The sequence below is a fragment of the Peromyscus eremicus genome, chromosome 11 (genome assembly GCF_949786415.1).
Source record: "Peromyscus eremicus chromosome 11, PerEre_H2_v1, whole genome shotgun sequence".
Lineage (NCBI taxonomy): Eukaryota > Metazoa > Chordata > Mammalia > Rodentia > Cricetidae > Peromyscus > Peromyscus eremicus.
In genome coordinates, this window is record NC_081427.1 from 31,741,444 (window position 1) to 31,756,846 (window position 15,403).

Consider the following 15,403-nt stretch of genomic DNA (forward strand, 5'->3'; position numbering starts at 1 on the left):
CCTCCCCAGGCTCTCCGCTCCGCCCCCTATCACCAGGCTCCCGGGCGGTGCTATAGGAAGACTCGCTCCGCCCCTTTTCCAGGCCAGCCAATGGGCGCCCGGGCCGCGCGCTGACTGTCTCCGCCCCCGTTGGGGAAACTTGCGGGAGGAGAAAAGTTTGTACAGAGTCTGCAAGAGCGAGAGCGAAGCTCGAAACCCGGCGGCGGGAGAGGAAGATGAACAGCCCCAGGTCAGAGCCCCAGGCCCAGTGGACCCCGCGCCGCCCCCAGAGCACCAGGAGCGGCCTCCGCGGCAGCCGCCTTCTGCGGTAGCTGTCCGTTCAGCCCGCGGCTGGGGAGGAGGGAGCCCGGACCTACGCTCCGTTCCACCTGCACGCGTGGCGGCACACCTGGACGCTGCCCTCCCGCACCAGATCTGCGGGCTCTGCAAATCTGAGACTCGCCTTTGAACGAAGGAGTCGGGGGGCGTCAATCAAACAAGAAACCCAAGACCCGTCTTCACTGAGCCTCGCTTGCTTTCTAAGCTTTTTGAAAGCTTGATCCTCTGACCTCAGTTCCGGAAAGTTGGCAGCCACCGAGACCCGGTTCCGAGGGGGGCAAAGGCTTGACAAGTTCCTCACTGAGCGGGAAGAGACTGATGGCTGAGGTTAGAGGCCGGTCCAGAACGTCTGAGGCCTGAACCTTGGGGCGCACCGTGCTCCTAACCCCACCCTACAGGTAAGTTGGGATGGAGGTCTTTCCGTGGACAGCACAGTGAGGTGGCCAGGCGCTCTTTCGGGGAAATCAAAGAACAGAATGTGCTTCTCAAATTGTCCATAACTTGTTTCAATGAGAATTTTATCGACTCTGTCGGGAATATCACTAGCGAGTCACTTTTCCCTAGAGAAGGGTCTTGCTCATCTTGGCGATGGAGTGAGTGGAGGGGGGTGGGGGTAGGCGGGAATGGCAGTTATCAGCTTATAAATATTAATATCAGCAGAGTGGTGCTCTTGGCAGGACCCATTCAGAGCTTGGGGATTTGAGTAGCCACAGTTAGTGAGTGGCTACAGATCAGGAAGTCGGATCCGGTTGCTCTCCTGGTCTCATTGACATAGCATTTTTGGCCATGGGTCGAACACCTTGCAAGTGGTAAGCGGTTCACCTCTCTCATTCCTCTCTCACCATCCCTAGATAGAACTGTGAGCTCCAAAGCTGTGTACTACTGCCCACCATCATGTCCATTCCCGGGGCCAATGCGTCCTTCTCCTCCGCTTCGGAGAGGCTGAACAGCCCAGTGACCATTCCAGCAGTGATGTTCATCTTCGGGGTCGTGGGCAACCTGGTGGCCATCGTAGTGCTGTGCAAGTCGCGCAAGGAGCAGAAGGAAACGACCTTCTACACTCTAGTATGTGGGCTGGCTGTCACTGACCTACTAGGCACGTTGCTGGTAAGCCCAGTGACCATCGCCACATACATGAAGGGCCAATGGCCCGGAGACCAGGCACTGTGTGACTACAGCACCTTCATCCTACTCTTCTTTGGCCTGTCGGGTCTCAGCATCATCTGTGCCATGAGCATTGAACGCTACCTGGCCATCAACCACGCCTACTTCTACAGCCACTACGTGGACAAGCGGCTGGCGGGCCTCACGCTCTTCGCCGTCTATGCATCTAACGTGCTGTTCTGCGCACTGCCCAACATGGGCCTGGGCAGGTCTGAGCGACAGTACCCCGGCACCTGGTGCTTCATCGACTGGACCTCCAACGTGACGGCCTACGCCGCCTTCTCGTACATGTACGCGGGCTTCAGTTCCTTCCTCATCCTCGCCACCGTGCTCTGCAACGTGCTCGTGTGCGGCGCGCTGCTCCGCATGCACCGCCAGTTCATGCGCCGCACCTCGCTGGGCACGGAGCAGCATCATGCGGCCGCCGCCGCAGCAGTGGCTTCGGCGGCCTGTCGGGGCCACGCGGCCGCCTCCCCAGCCCTGCAGCGCCTCAGCGACTTTCGCCGCCGCAGGAGCTTCCGGCGCATCGCGGGCGCGGAAATCCAGATGGTCATCTTACTCATCGCCACCTCCCTGGTGGTGCTCATCTGCTCCATTCCGCTGGTGGTGAGTGTCAGGGGCTGGGGTCCACTCGGTCCTTCTCCCGCGTCCACCTCTCTTTCCTCGCTCCCGCTTTCTCCCTGATTCCTTGGCGGTGACAGTTTCCTCCAGGTCTGGATGGAGACCTGCTCAAGGCTTCTCTGAGTAGACCCAGGCTCTCCTTAAGTCCTGACTCTAAGGAGACTCAGCAGGTGATTTCCCCCTCGGTCCCCCTCGGTTCTTTCCCCGAAAGCATGGGTTCTGAGATCCCCTGGACAGCCCCCTGGGCTCCCCTTAGTCTGAAGTTTTGCTTTGTATCTTCCCAGAACCCTCACTGCTGGCTCAGCCAGATTGGGGGGGGGGGGGGTGGACTATACGGTTACTTACTCTAGCACTCCACTCTGTGGCCCCCAGAGCATGGCAAACCAGAGGTGATAAGCTCTGTTGAACTTATTCCTTGGGTGAGTGCGGTTTGAGTGTTTTGATTTCTGTAAGCATTTTTCTTTTTCCTAGATTATGCAGCATTTTAAAGCTAGAATAGATGAGATGCTTTTTAGTTTAAAAGCCTGACTCGTGTCACTTCACGGAAGAGAAAGAGTGACTTGCTTAGAATAATCTTGCAGACACATTCAAGCTGCTCCCCGCCCTGCCTCAGCCTCCACCCGCCCATCCGCCCCCCCCCCGCCCCCCCATCACCACCACCACCACATACACACAAAACCATGTCATGCTTGAGAAGACTCTTGAACAGGGTAATGTCCAAATTCAAGTTCCCTATTCTTTTTGCAAGCCAAGAAAGCACGCTGGAGATGGGATTTGGACAAGTTGGTGTGCATCCGGTGTTGCATTTTAATTCTCAATGACCAGGAGAGGTCCGGTTTCTCCTTTATGGAGATGGTTCCCCCTAGGCCACCAGACTCCAGTGCCCACTACTGTAGAATTACAGTCTCTTCTAATTTAGGCTTTTGTGGAGTGTCCGTTGGTGTTTGGGTGCACTCCGTCTTTGAGGTAACACTCTTTAAAAACTGCCTTTAGTAACGCTTGAAATACTATAAACAGAGAGGTGCAGATGCCTCTAAAGTTCTCTGCTTTTACCTGTTGTTGGTAGAATGCACTAGAAACAGGTCGGTGGTAGAACATAATTCTTCATCTAGAATTTATCTCGTTCCAAGTTCTATCTCTCAAAATACTGCATTCCTGGAAATTCTGAACTACCTATTCAAAAAGAAATTACTGTCTATGTTCATTGGGAGCAAATGGAAATAAACTTAATGGGCTATTATGCTTTTCTTTCTCTTATTAATACTACTAGGGATCTTTGACATAAAAATATTTTTATGCCTTACAAAAGTGACTGTAAATGGAAGAAACTCAGTGGTGGCTGAGAGCCAGCATACAGTAGCTTCTTGCCAATTTGTATAAACAGAAGTAAATATGACTGGCCAGAAGGGCCTTTAAGCCGTCCCAGAACCTCATGTAATTTACAGAGTTAAGTCACACTTGAGCCACATAAATATATTTTACTGTCTGTAATGTCAACTGAAAATAAAGTGAGAGTTGGAAGGGAAGGCCCCTGTTTCTGCTGAGGCCTCTAGTCTCTCCTTGGCCTTGTATTTTACGGGACGGTAAATGACAAAGTGAGCAGCTGTAATTTACAGGATGTCCTCTTCGTGGAACTGAGGAGTCGGCGCTAGGCCATTAGTAACCATGCACAAACCTTCTAAATGTTTTGGTTAGAAGTGAGCATGTGACACCACTGATTCACATGAAGCTACCAATAAGGTGTTCTCCTCTGTCATCTGGAGAGGCTTACAAAACTAAATCTACGGGCTGACCTGGCCCTCAGGTTCAGGGCCATTTATGACAAAGCCTGAAATTATGTGAGGACCCAGAGCTATATTTATGTCTGGCATGTTAATCACATTTCAGCTAATGAAGAATACTGTCCAGTCTAAAGAAGTCAGTACCAGGGATCGAGGTCAAGGACCTCTATCTGAAAGCTGAAATTGACTCAGCTAAGGGGTGAGCATGTTGGTCAAGAGCCTGAATGCTTTCGTGAGAAATAACTAATAAAATAAATAGGAGTAGCTTCAGATTTTAGCCTGGAGTTTGAGCTACAAAAAAAAAAAAAAAATCTACTTCTTCAGAGGCCAGCTTAAATTAAAATTTGTCACAAGTAATGGGGAGCTATAGCACCCATGTATTCCCCCACGATTCAGTAATTGTTGAAATAATCAAAAGGAACTTTCACAGTTCCCGTCTGTCTTGGCTTATTTTGCAGCCCTTCCCCACGTTTCTCATATATTCGGAGAATAAATGAGATGAAAGCTCTGAAAGCTCCCCGATGGTTAAAGCAGTTGGGCACACTTCCAGTTGGAAGGAAGGATGAAGCACCTGCGTTAGCATTATTGAATAAAACTGAGTGCTAATTCCACTGGAGGGAAATGAGACCCTCTGGGTCACTTCCAATGCTTTCAGAAGGCTACCTGAGAGAGCAAACACAGCTTGCTTGGACTTTCAGAGAGCTACATGCAACATAGAGGGAGGACAGGCAGCCACTGCGAAGCATCCCCGTCTGTCTTTTGGACCCGTGGGAAGAGGCTGGGTTAGCTCTTACGGGATGGCTGATAATACATTTAATATGAAAAGTAAATTTGAATCGGTTGTGCAAAATGGAGCCATGGCTTGAGAGCTAAACCTGAGATGAGAGCTAAACCTGAGAGGCTGTGAATTCCATTGTGGACACAATGAATATGCCAAATTTGCAAAATTCTCCGTGGATCATAATCAATGAACAGAGAAAGTATAAGCAGACTTTACAGCACACAACATTTGGTAGGAATATGTTTTTTGTCATTTTTTTTCCTTTCTGCTATTTATAACTGGTCTCAGGGTTGGGCTGTTGTTTTTTTTTCAAAGCAGAAGAAGCTAAAGAAATGAAAGTATATGCTTAAGATAAATGTCTTGCATTTTTTAGCAACATGCAATCAACATGACCTCCCAAGGATACCATATTAAATACTGTAACTAGATCGATTTCTGGTATTTAATTTTGCAGTTATAATACTAACTTTGCGATAACAGTTCTAATCTAATCAGATCTTTTGCCTTGGGGCTAAAGAGCTAGACTGTCAGGTTTGGAAAGGCATGTCCCTCCACACGCAGGCAAGCCAAGGGCATATTTATTGCTTATTTGTTCCTTTTCTTTCTTCTTCCTCTGAGCTACCAGTAATATGGCAAATTAATTAATCTTCTGCTTTGGTCAGGTAAATTCTACGCCCTTAGGGAAATAGTTTCCTGTGTTTCTTTGGTTGTGGCTAGAAAGGCATCAGCAACAGCTTATAGAGGCAGACAAAACTGTAAACAGGAACATGTTTTGTAGAAGGCAAACTGGAAGTGGGCCCATTAAATGATCAGATGAACAAAAAGCGCACGCACAGGTAAAAAGTAATGTGATTAATTTAGATGCCACTATGGTGAAATCAAAGACATTTGATCACTTTTCTAATAAGTGTGGCTAAGTTTTTAAAAGAACTGCAATTCCTAGAAGTAATTTTTGAGTCACAACTTGAAATGGCAGGCTTTTTAGAAGTGCTTGGATGACTGCAGAGTAGCACATAAAAACAATTTCACCGAACCCAGCAGCGTATCGGAATCGTCTCAGTGAAGTATTCTCACGTTTCCACCCACTCAACACCTCAGTTTCCCCAGCCCCAGATGAACAACTGTGACTGACTGGGTGGCTGGGAACGTATCCTCCTTCACTTCTTATCATCTTTACTGACATCTCAAGCTTTGATTTTATTGAAGATTTATAACAAGGTATTTTTCTCCCCTAGAGCTGAAATGTTGAAGCTATAAATTGGGAGGGGGGAAAAGCTTTCAGAATAGGTTTACCATGTAGATATTAACCACTATGAAGTAACTTGCATGCAGTGGATGGCCAGTTAGTGGTCTAGAAGGAACAAGAAATACAGACTCTTCTACCACCACTCAGTTCAGAACACTTCCCATGACCCTTGATTTAAAAGAGGGGGTGGTGGTAAGAACTTCATGTAACAGCTGTGTCAATTCCGGACTCTTCACAAGGCAATGAGATTACAGAGTACACAGGGACAATTCCTCTCATGTGCTTGGAACAGAACAGGTAGCCCGCATGCGCAAATCCAGTTACAGATCCTTCCATTTATTGGATAGCATTTCAATTCAGACAGTCAGTCGTTGCATTGGTCTAGTCAAGAGTTCAACATTTCAGTTCAACAATCTCTTCAAACAGATTTTTTCTTAGGTAGGAAAGTACATGCTTTGAATACCAGCCATCAAATATATCCCAAAGCTACCTGGGACCTGCAGTTATCAGTGTAGCCCAGAGTGGCCATGTTTTTACATATGTGTTCAAAGGAAAGTCGGAAGTGACAAAAGAGTGTTAAATCCTAGGCACTAGACTAAGCACTTTAAGAACTTAGGCATAGCCTGGACTGGTAGCGCTTGCCTTGAATCCCAGCACTAGGAAGTCAGAGGCAGGCAGAGCTCTGTGGGTTCAAGGTCAGCCTTATCTATACAGCAAGTTTCAGGACAGCCAGAGCTACATAGCCATGTCTCAAAACAAAAACAAAAACCTTTATGTAGAAATGGTAAAGACCACAGCCAAAATATGGAGAAGTTTGTTTGGTAACAAATCTTGGGCATTTACCACCCTACCATATAGCCTCCCCGTTAACGTTCCCGCTGTCGTACCTTCTAGTCTTTATTGAATCCTTGGCCAGCTCTATTCCAGAGCCCCTAAGCTTGACTCCTCATCAGTCTCAAGAAGTTTAGAATCTTGGAATCATTGCCAGTATCAGGCACAAGTCACATCCACCAAGTCTGCAGCTGCTCATCGTCAAAAGGGAAGAAAGTTAGGGGCCTTGTTTGTATCCAGTAAGGTTTTTAGAAGTTTTCCCCTCTCTGACTCAGGTTCTGTTTTATCAGCAACACATGCTTCCCTAACTGCAGACTGCCTGAATTTATTTATTTATATAACATCTAGGGCTTGCTGGAGGAGGGGTGTAGAAAAGTACTGCTGTGGGTATTCCTATCAAGCCGGTCACTGCTCTTCAGGGACATTTCGGAAAGCAAGTGGTTTTCTGTTTGTTTGTTGGTTGGGTTTTTGTTTGGTTGTTGTTGATTGGTTAGTTTTCCAAGACAGAGTTTCTCTGTGTAGCTCTGGCTGTCGCGGGACTCGCTCTGCACAGCAAGTGGCCTTTAAAGCGAAGCCAGAGTTGCCATAATTTTTCAAATGCCATAAAATGCCTCGAGTTGTTATTTTTGTTTCTTTTTTCCTCACTCCACTTGAAACTAAACTGAGAATACGAGGCCAAGTCATTTGGAGTCTCTTGAAAATAACTTGATTGATTTTTGAGAACTTTGATATGAATTTGGAATTGGGGAGTATATATTGAATTTATTCTGAAGTTTTGGGAATGAAGCCTGAGGCTTTATGCATGCTAGGCAAGTACTCTGACCTTGTGCTACATCCTAACCCAGAATGTTGTATTTTATGCTCATCCGTATACTACCTCTACGAACACTCCTTTACTGAAAGACACTAAATGATGAGATCCAGGGCCCTGTGATAATTGTAAGTCCCTCCAAGCCCCCATGGAACTCTAAAATAGAACATTTAAAAATTACAGCTTCTTTCATTCCCTTCTGTAGTAGTCACATTTAATTATGGCTGCAAAAAAAAAAAAAAATGAAATACAAAGGTGATTTCTTCCTTGCTCCCTGTTAGTTTTGATTATAAAAAACATATCATTAATTTTTCACAACACTGACTTTTTAAAATAGCACAGAAATTTGAAAACTAAAATGTGAATTGCTTTAAGTAGGTACAGCTTTTTTGTTTGTTTTAACTGTTCAGAAATTTCCTCTTTTCAGGGGTAACTGTGTTTCCTTTGAGGTTGTAGTGGAGAACCAACCAGCAGAAAAACATGTTAATGTTAATATATATGAAATTCAAAGTCCAAACTTAACCAGACTCTATTCTGAAAGCTTCTTTGAAAATACATGTGCAAAATGCATCCCAAGAAATGCAGGGTACCAGCTACTCCAATGTAGAGCAACACTGCCCTCTAGAGGCTTCAAGTGTCAGGTTCACACAAACCCTGCCACAGCCAGAGCTTGCTACCAGCTGGTTCAAGCCCATCACTTCCTTCATCACATCTTGGGAGTGTGAGTAAAATACAGACCTTGTATTTTCTAGTGATGACTTCATTACTAAGAATAAATTTTAAACATAAATCCAGCCTGGTAGAACAATAAAAGCCACATGGATTTCATCTGGAAACTAGAGCCCAGAGCAGACCTGATTATCAACAGGATAAGAGAGAGTTTGAAAAGTTCCTCAACGTTTTCAGGACTCTAGTTTATGCCTGTTTATCACAGCACTTCGGAAGTTGAGGCAAGAAGGAGGACCAGCCTGGTAAAGAATTACCCTGTCACACACACACACACACACACACACACACACACACACACACACGCAGCCTTCCGGGTCCAGGTAACAAGCACATCATATGAGAAAAGAGTAGGAACTTGCTCAGCTACCATGTATCACTAAGGACTTGGGTGAAGCATCTAGAAGGAAAAACCCAAGATCCTTTGTGTGCACTTGTTTTTGAGGCTTTAGAAGCACAGGGGGGTTGCTTCTCATTAGAGTTGTGTAATAGTCGCTGAATTCAGTCGAACCCTATCTTGAAGATGCACAAAACTGTGGCTCATGAGGAGCCATGGGAGGTTTTTTAGCAGCTAAACTGCACAATGGGACATGTACTTCAGAAATAATCTGGGTGGTTTGGAGAAGGGATCTCGGGTGAAAAGTTTATCTGGGTGGCTAATGCAATGTTATCTCCCATGAGGGATGCTGTTGAGGAAATGGATTAGAAACAAGTCTGGGTTCAAGAAACAATAACAGCAGATAATCATTATGGGGAGTGGGGAGAGCCACAGAGGAAAACTATGCTCTCGTCATTCTGGCTGACAGGAGACACTGATGCTGGTTCAAAAGTACAAAGTATTTTCTCTGAGTGTAAAGGCATAGGTGCCTCGGTGTTTTGTAATGATTACTTACAAATGAGTGTCTTTTCAAATACAGTAACGCCTTGTGTAAACTGCAGTTGCACAGCAGACATTACCATGTACAGGCAGCTACGTCACGTCACGCTGCAAAGGTAAATGCGGCACTTAAGTGTTTTTGCCAAGTTGCTTAGTTATAAAATCTCAACGTGGGCCTCTCATTTGCGCAGGTGCGAGTGTTCATCAACCAGTTATATCAGCCAAGTGTGGTGAAAGACATCAGCCGGAACCCCGATTTGCAGGCCATCAGAATTGCTTCCGTGAACCCCATCCTGGACCCCTGGATCTATATCCTTCTGCGCAAGACTGTCCTCAGCAAAGCCATAGAGAAGATCAAGTGTCTCTTCTGCCGCATAGGTGGGCCCGGCAGAGACGGCTCAGCGCAGCACTGTTCGGAGAGTCGGAGGACATCCTCTGCCATGTCAAGCCACTCTCGCTCCTTCCTCTCTCGGGAGCTGAGGGAAATCAGTAGCACATCTCAGACCCTCCTGTACCTGCCTGACCTAAGCGAAAGCAGCCTCGGAGGCAGGAATTTGCTTCCAGGTGTGCATGGCAGGAGCCTGACCCAAGCAGACACCACCTCACTGAGAACTTTGCGAGCGTCAGAGACCTCGGACTCCTCCCAGGGCCAGGACTCCGAGAGTGTCTTGTTGGTGGATGAAGTTGGTGGGGGCGGCAGGGAGGAGCCTGCCCCTAAAGGAAACTCTCTGCAAGTCACCTTCCCCAGTGAGACGCTGAACTTATCGGAAAAATGTATATAGTAGCTGAAGGGGTGGGGAGGGAGCACTGTTTCGGGAACTTTATAAAATCCTGTGCAATAGACATCCACGTGTTTAGCTGTACTCAGAAGGGCTGTCTTCGTCTGCGATCCTATTCGAGAACATTCGAGCTTGTGAGAACTCTTCAGTGCTGCGCATGAGTCCCCTGAGTGCCGAGGCCTGAAGCACATTGGCTGTCACTCTGGCGGGACTCAAGACTGCAGCTGGAACTTGCCAGCTTTTTCTACTGGATAGGAAGATGGCAGAAGCTACGTATTTTCATAACATCAGAACTTCCGATTTGGCACATACCAGAGGTCCAGATACTGGAAGGGCTCTACCCCAAACTCTGAGGACTGTCTTACAGCTGATTTAAGTGTCTCACTAAAGCATGAAATGTGAATTTTTATTGTTGGAACTATAATTTAAGGTATTTATGTTCTTCTCTGTGAGAAGGTTTATTGTTAATACAAGGTATAAGAAAATGATGATATGCCCTCTCCTGCCAGTATAACCAGCTAATATTGTCGATGTTATTTTTTTTTCCATAAACAAGTCAGGCCAAAGTATTGAAAACAGAGTGAAATTTATATCTATAAAATAGATACAAATTTTTAAAGAGTTTAGTATTATCAAAGGAAAAAGAAAGAATATTATTTAAGATGTGAAAATTAAACAACCTAAAATATATTTTCCAAGCTATATATAATAAAGAAAAACTTTAGAAACATAATATTACATTTATTTATCCAGAAAACTGTGATTTCAGGAGTACCTAACATTGCTGGTAAACATTTTTAGACTTTGTCCCCAGTAATTGGTATTTTTAAAGATGTAACATACTTTTTTAAAGTCTCTGACTACCCATAACTGAAGTGTGTAGTATAAACAGTCTAAGTGGCTTGTTCTGTCCTGAAAGCCTGTGTAGTTTTACTTGCCAGCAGAATGTCTGACAGCATCCTTTCAAATTTAAAGAGGAAGGTGGCTCTTCGTTTGGTGTGGTTTCCACTCTGTGGCGTGTCTCAACAGATACTGAGAGTTTTGTGTAGTCCAGTTCTACTGTACCTGTGTTTGGAGGCGCTTTCTCAGAGAAATCTTAAGCATGCTTTGTTGCTTAATGTGTTCTTGTGAAATGCTTGGTTGTGACTGAATTCTGAGCCTGATACTGAAAAGGGTTTAAAGAGAAGTTGAACCGACTGAAATTATTCCAGAGATTACAATAAATAATTGCATTCAATCTGAGTTCCATAGCTTCAATTTTGGAAAGCGTGTATGGGTTTTTTTTTTTTTGCCACTGTTTTGTTTTGGGGTGCCTTCGATAGCCTTTTAAATTGAAAGAGTTCCTATTGTTTTGTCTGAAGCTTGAAGACACTTTTATTAGATTTTGAAGAAAAACGCCAAGGCAACAAGTTGTAAATCTCACCAGCTGCCCAGAGGACAGAAGAGAGAAAGGGCCATGGCATTTCAGCTGAGTGGGCATGGAGGTCAGACACATGGCAGACAGCAGCCACACAGTAGGAAGAAGAGCTTTAGAGAGAAAGACAGCACAACATACCAAAATAAGCACACTCGGGCTCTGACTAGCATCTGAAAGAATGAGACAGAAAAGACAAAAAATGAAGTCACGCCTCTCTGAGTAAGGATCCTAACAGGTGGGCAGACCCATCAGAAGCTCGTGGCAGCCAAGAATCGACGGCATAGAGGGAAGGAATTATAGCAAAGTGCATTATCTCTAGGTGGAGAGTGGAGACATGCCATGTCTCCTGAGTTAATCCAGTTGGCCATGTCAATCACCTGGCCAAGAGGCATACCCTTAGGAAGTAGGGTCCACCTTAAGCTATACTAAAGAGATAGGAAGATTAATTATTCCTTTAATGATAAACTGAATTTTTAAACATTTAAAATGTCATTCATAGTATATTCTATCTATGTAGTGGAGAATAAGTGGTACTTAGGAACCGTGATCTAAGTGACAGACAACTAGTACTCAATGTCACCAGTTTATGTTGCTGGTGGGAGAAGCGATGTCATACTGAACTAGCTGCATGCTCAATGTCCAAATAATTATCACTAATTATTAATATCAATACTTCCTATTCTCCGCATCAGTGTTTCTGAGACATTAGCCTGCACAAGTCATCAATAGAACATACGTAATGTTTTTCTCTTCCTCCCTTCCTTCCCCTGCTTTTTCTTTTTCTCTTTTTCTTCCTTCCTTCCTTCCTTCCTTCCTTTTCTTTTCTTTCTTTCTTGCCCGTATGTCCATCTGTCTTTCTTGACAGACTCTTGCTCAAGCTAGCCTGTGACTCCTGTGGAGTGTGGAGATTACAGAGCTGCACCAGCACACCCAGCAGCAGCCTCTGATTCTTTCCTGGGTGACACCAACGCTGCCAGTTTTAGGATAGACTTTAGCAATAATCTCTAGGCCTGAGGTCATGGTTTGCTATCTGCAAGTACTTCAAGATATTTTTAGATAGTGTCAAAAAAGCAAGACACCATCTTTGCAGGCCTACTGGCTCTGGGATTAAGGTAAGGAGCATGCAGATTTAACTTCTAAAATGTTTTCTGTCACTATCTGAATGAATGCCTAAGAAACAATGGTTTCAGAAAATGTGCTGTGAATACGGATTTTATTTTGTCTTCACAAATATGAACCATAGAAATCACCCATCCCTAGATTTATATATAAATTAATGCATGTATATATAACCTCACTTACATCCCTGGGGCAAGCAAAGCCTCACTCATGAATTAGCATTACTAATAAGCACAACATATCTCATTCATGTTTACTTCAGGTTCACTCCCAAGAACACTGACTTGGCTTAATCTTGTTTACTGAAACTCACATACTATGACATTTATTCTTTAAAGTATACATCCTTTAAAATGTTTTAGTAAGTTCAACTAAAAAAAAAAATCACTGATGTACAATTCCCAAATATTTTCATCATCCCAAGAAATCACCTGCCATCTGCAATCAATCCACACTGTTCAGCCCTAGCCCCTGACAACCAATATATGCCTATTGATTTCTCTATTGTGAACATTTTATACAAGGGAAATAATGCAGTAACTGGCATTGTTTGTTGGCCATCTTTGTGTTAGAATAACATTTTCATGGTCTGTTGATATGGCAACATTAGTCAATACTTTATTCCTTATGTCTGAATAATATCCCATGAACTGCCATACCACTTTTTAGAATCCACACACTAATTAGACCAGTGTTGCATTGATCTCACTTTTTGGCTATTGTAAATAATGCTGCTAAGAACTTTTTTGTATATAAATGTTTTTAACCCTTTTGGGCTCGTAACTGGGAATGAAATTCTAAGCTCAGTATTTTGAGGCAATGTTGAACTGTTTTCCACGTGACTATAATATTTTACACTGCCACCAGCAATGTTTAAGACCTTGATTTTTCAATAACCTTGCACTATTTATTGTTGTATTTTTATTATAGCCATCTAATGGGCATGAAGTAGTTTCACTGCATATCCTAATGACTAATGATATTTTGCAAGTATATACATAGTTACTGGCTGGTTTTATATTTTAGAGAAATGTCCACTGAAGATTTTGTTTTCATTTTTAGTGGTTTATATGGCTACGATAATCTGCCAAGGCTGCCACAGACTGGATGGCTTAACCAACAAAAATGTATTTCCTCAGAGTTTTATTGGCTGGAAGTTCAAGTTTAAGGTGTTGGCGGGGTTGGTTTCTCTTGAGGCTTCTCTTGTTGGTTTATGGATGACAACATTCTCAATACGTTCCCACATGGCCTTTGTCTTTATTTCCATGCTGTATGCATATCTCCACTCACACATATACCCCATTATAAAAACACCAGGCATACTAGAGAGAACCTCACCTTGATATCCTTCCTGTGAAAGCTTTATCTCCAAATACAGTCATATTTAGGAAGTTGAGAGTCAACAAATGAACTTGACAGGTATACAATTTAATTTATTGCTGAACCTAGTATATACTTTAAAGAACAGCCAAGGGAAAAGAAGGCCACCATTTCTCAGTCATTTATTCCATTTACTGTGAGCTAAACTTTTTAGCCTTGAATATGAAGTTAGAAAAATCCATGCTACACAAAACATTTTCCGTAAACTACCTGAATTAGTTTCAGAACAAAAAGAAATAATACTTTCTCCACCATCGCCCTGCCTCATGCCTTCTGACCACTACGTCCAAAGCTGAGCCTGATTCTGAAACTATGTTCTCATGATTGCCTTGCACGTCCATGAGAAAAGGAGCTAGATAACAAAGCTTGACAGCAACAGACCATTTTATCCCATGAAGCTGCCATGGGCCACAGCTGGTGCTTTAGAGACAAACGGGAATCACATGGGGTCAAGGAAGAGGGGAAGAGAACCGGATCTCTAGTTCTCAAACAGCATCAACATCTCTGCCATTCATTCATTCATTCATTCATTCATTCTCTCCAGTTCCCACCATGGAAGAAGGGGACAGAAGAGAACACCAAACTTACCTATGCCTTAAACAACACTCACTTACAATTTCAACAGGTACATTATTACTTTTCCTTCTTGAGAAGAATAAAACGGGATTTAATACAAAGGAAAAATCAACAGAATTCCATGACAGTTGAAAGCACTCAGTCACTGCTCTGCAGCAGGCCAAGAGCACAGTGAAGTCAGAAGGCAGCTGGAGAGAACACTAGGCCACCCCTAAGATTTTTTTTTAAAGGGAGATTGTTGGATATGTAGCATTAATAACAGGAAAATTATAAATTCATTAAACAGTTGGGATTTTTTTGTAACATATACATAGAAAACAAAAATCAAGACACTTACTGACTCCAGGGAAAACAAAGAGGGGTTTTGAAATGGAAAGACAAATGATATACCTAACTCTACTACATATTGAATAGAGACTGAACCAAATCATAATGAATTACATAGGAGATAGTAAATATATATACCATAAGTTATACTTACCTGCAGCAAGACAAACCAACAACTATTAAAAATGTCTTAACTGTTAAAAATCAATAAAAACACAGTTAAGATAAAAAAAGTTAGAGAACACCAAATACACTTTAGAAAATCTTCCACACTGTTGGTAGAGGTATAACTTAATACAACCACCTTGAAATTTAACTTGCATAGTAATTTTAGGAACTGAAATATGTCAAAAACATACCTTACTGCATGGCTTTAGAAGACACAACACAACTAAACAGTTCATTGGTCACCACTGGAGAATGCTAGAGAACCAACCTATTATTTTTAAACATGAAATAAGGAAGATTTGTGTGCGGGAACATGGATAGAACCAGAGATCACTGAATTAAGTGAAGTAAGCTAGATCCAGAAAAACAAATACTGGCCTATTTGTTTTCATATGCAGGAGAGAGAGAGAGAGAGAGAGAGAGAGAGAGAGAGAGAGAGAGAGAGAGAGAGAGAGAGAATGTGTGTGTGTACATGTGTTAG

The 15,403-nt window shown here is 43.6% G+C and overlaps 1 protein-coding gene across 1 annotated transcript; it reads left to right on the forward strand.

Moving 5' to 3' along the window:
* The first annotated feature begins 196 nt into the window (after window positions 1–196).
* Ptger4 (prostaglandin E receptor 4) lies at window positions 197–11,172 on the forward strand. The gene is made up of 3 exons (XM_059276667.1): window positions 197–716; window positions 1,170–2,088; window positions 9,348–11,172. Exons 2-3 carry the CDS (start codon window positions 1,213–1,215, stop codon window positions 9,936–9,938), a joined length of 1,467 nt encoding a protein of 488 aa, XP_059132650.1. The 5' UTR covers window positions 197–716; window positions 1,170–1,212; the 3' UTR covers window positions 9,939–11,172.
* The last annotated feature ends 4,231 nt before the right edge of the window (window positions 11,173–15,403 follow it).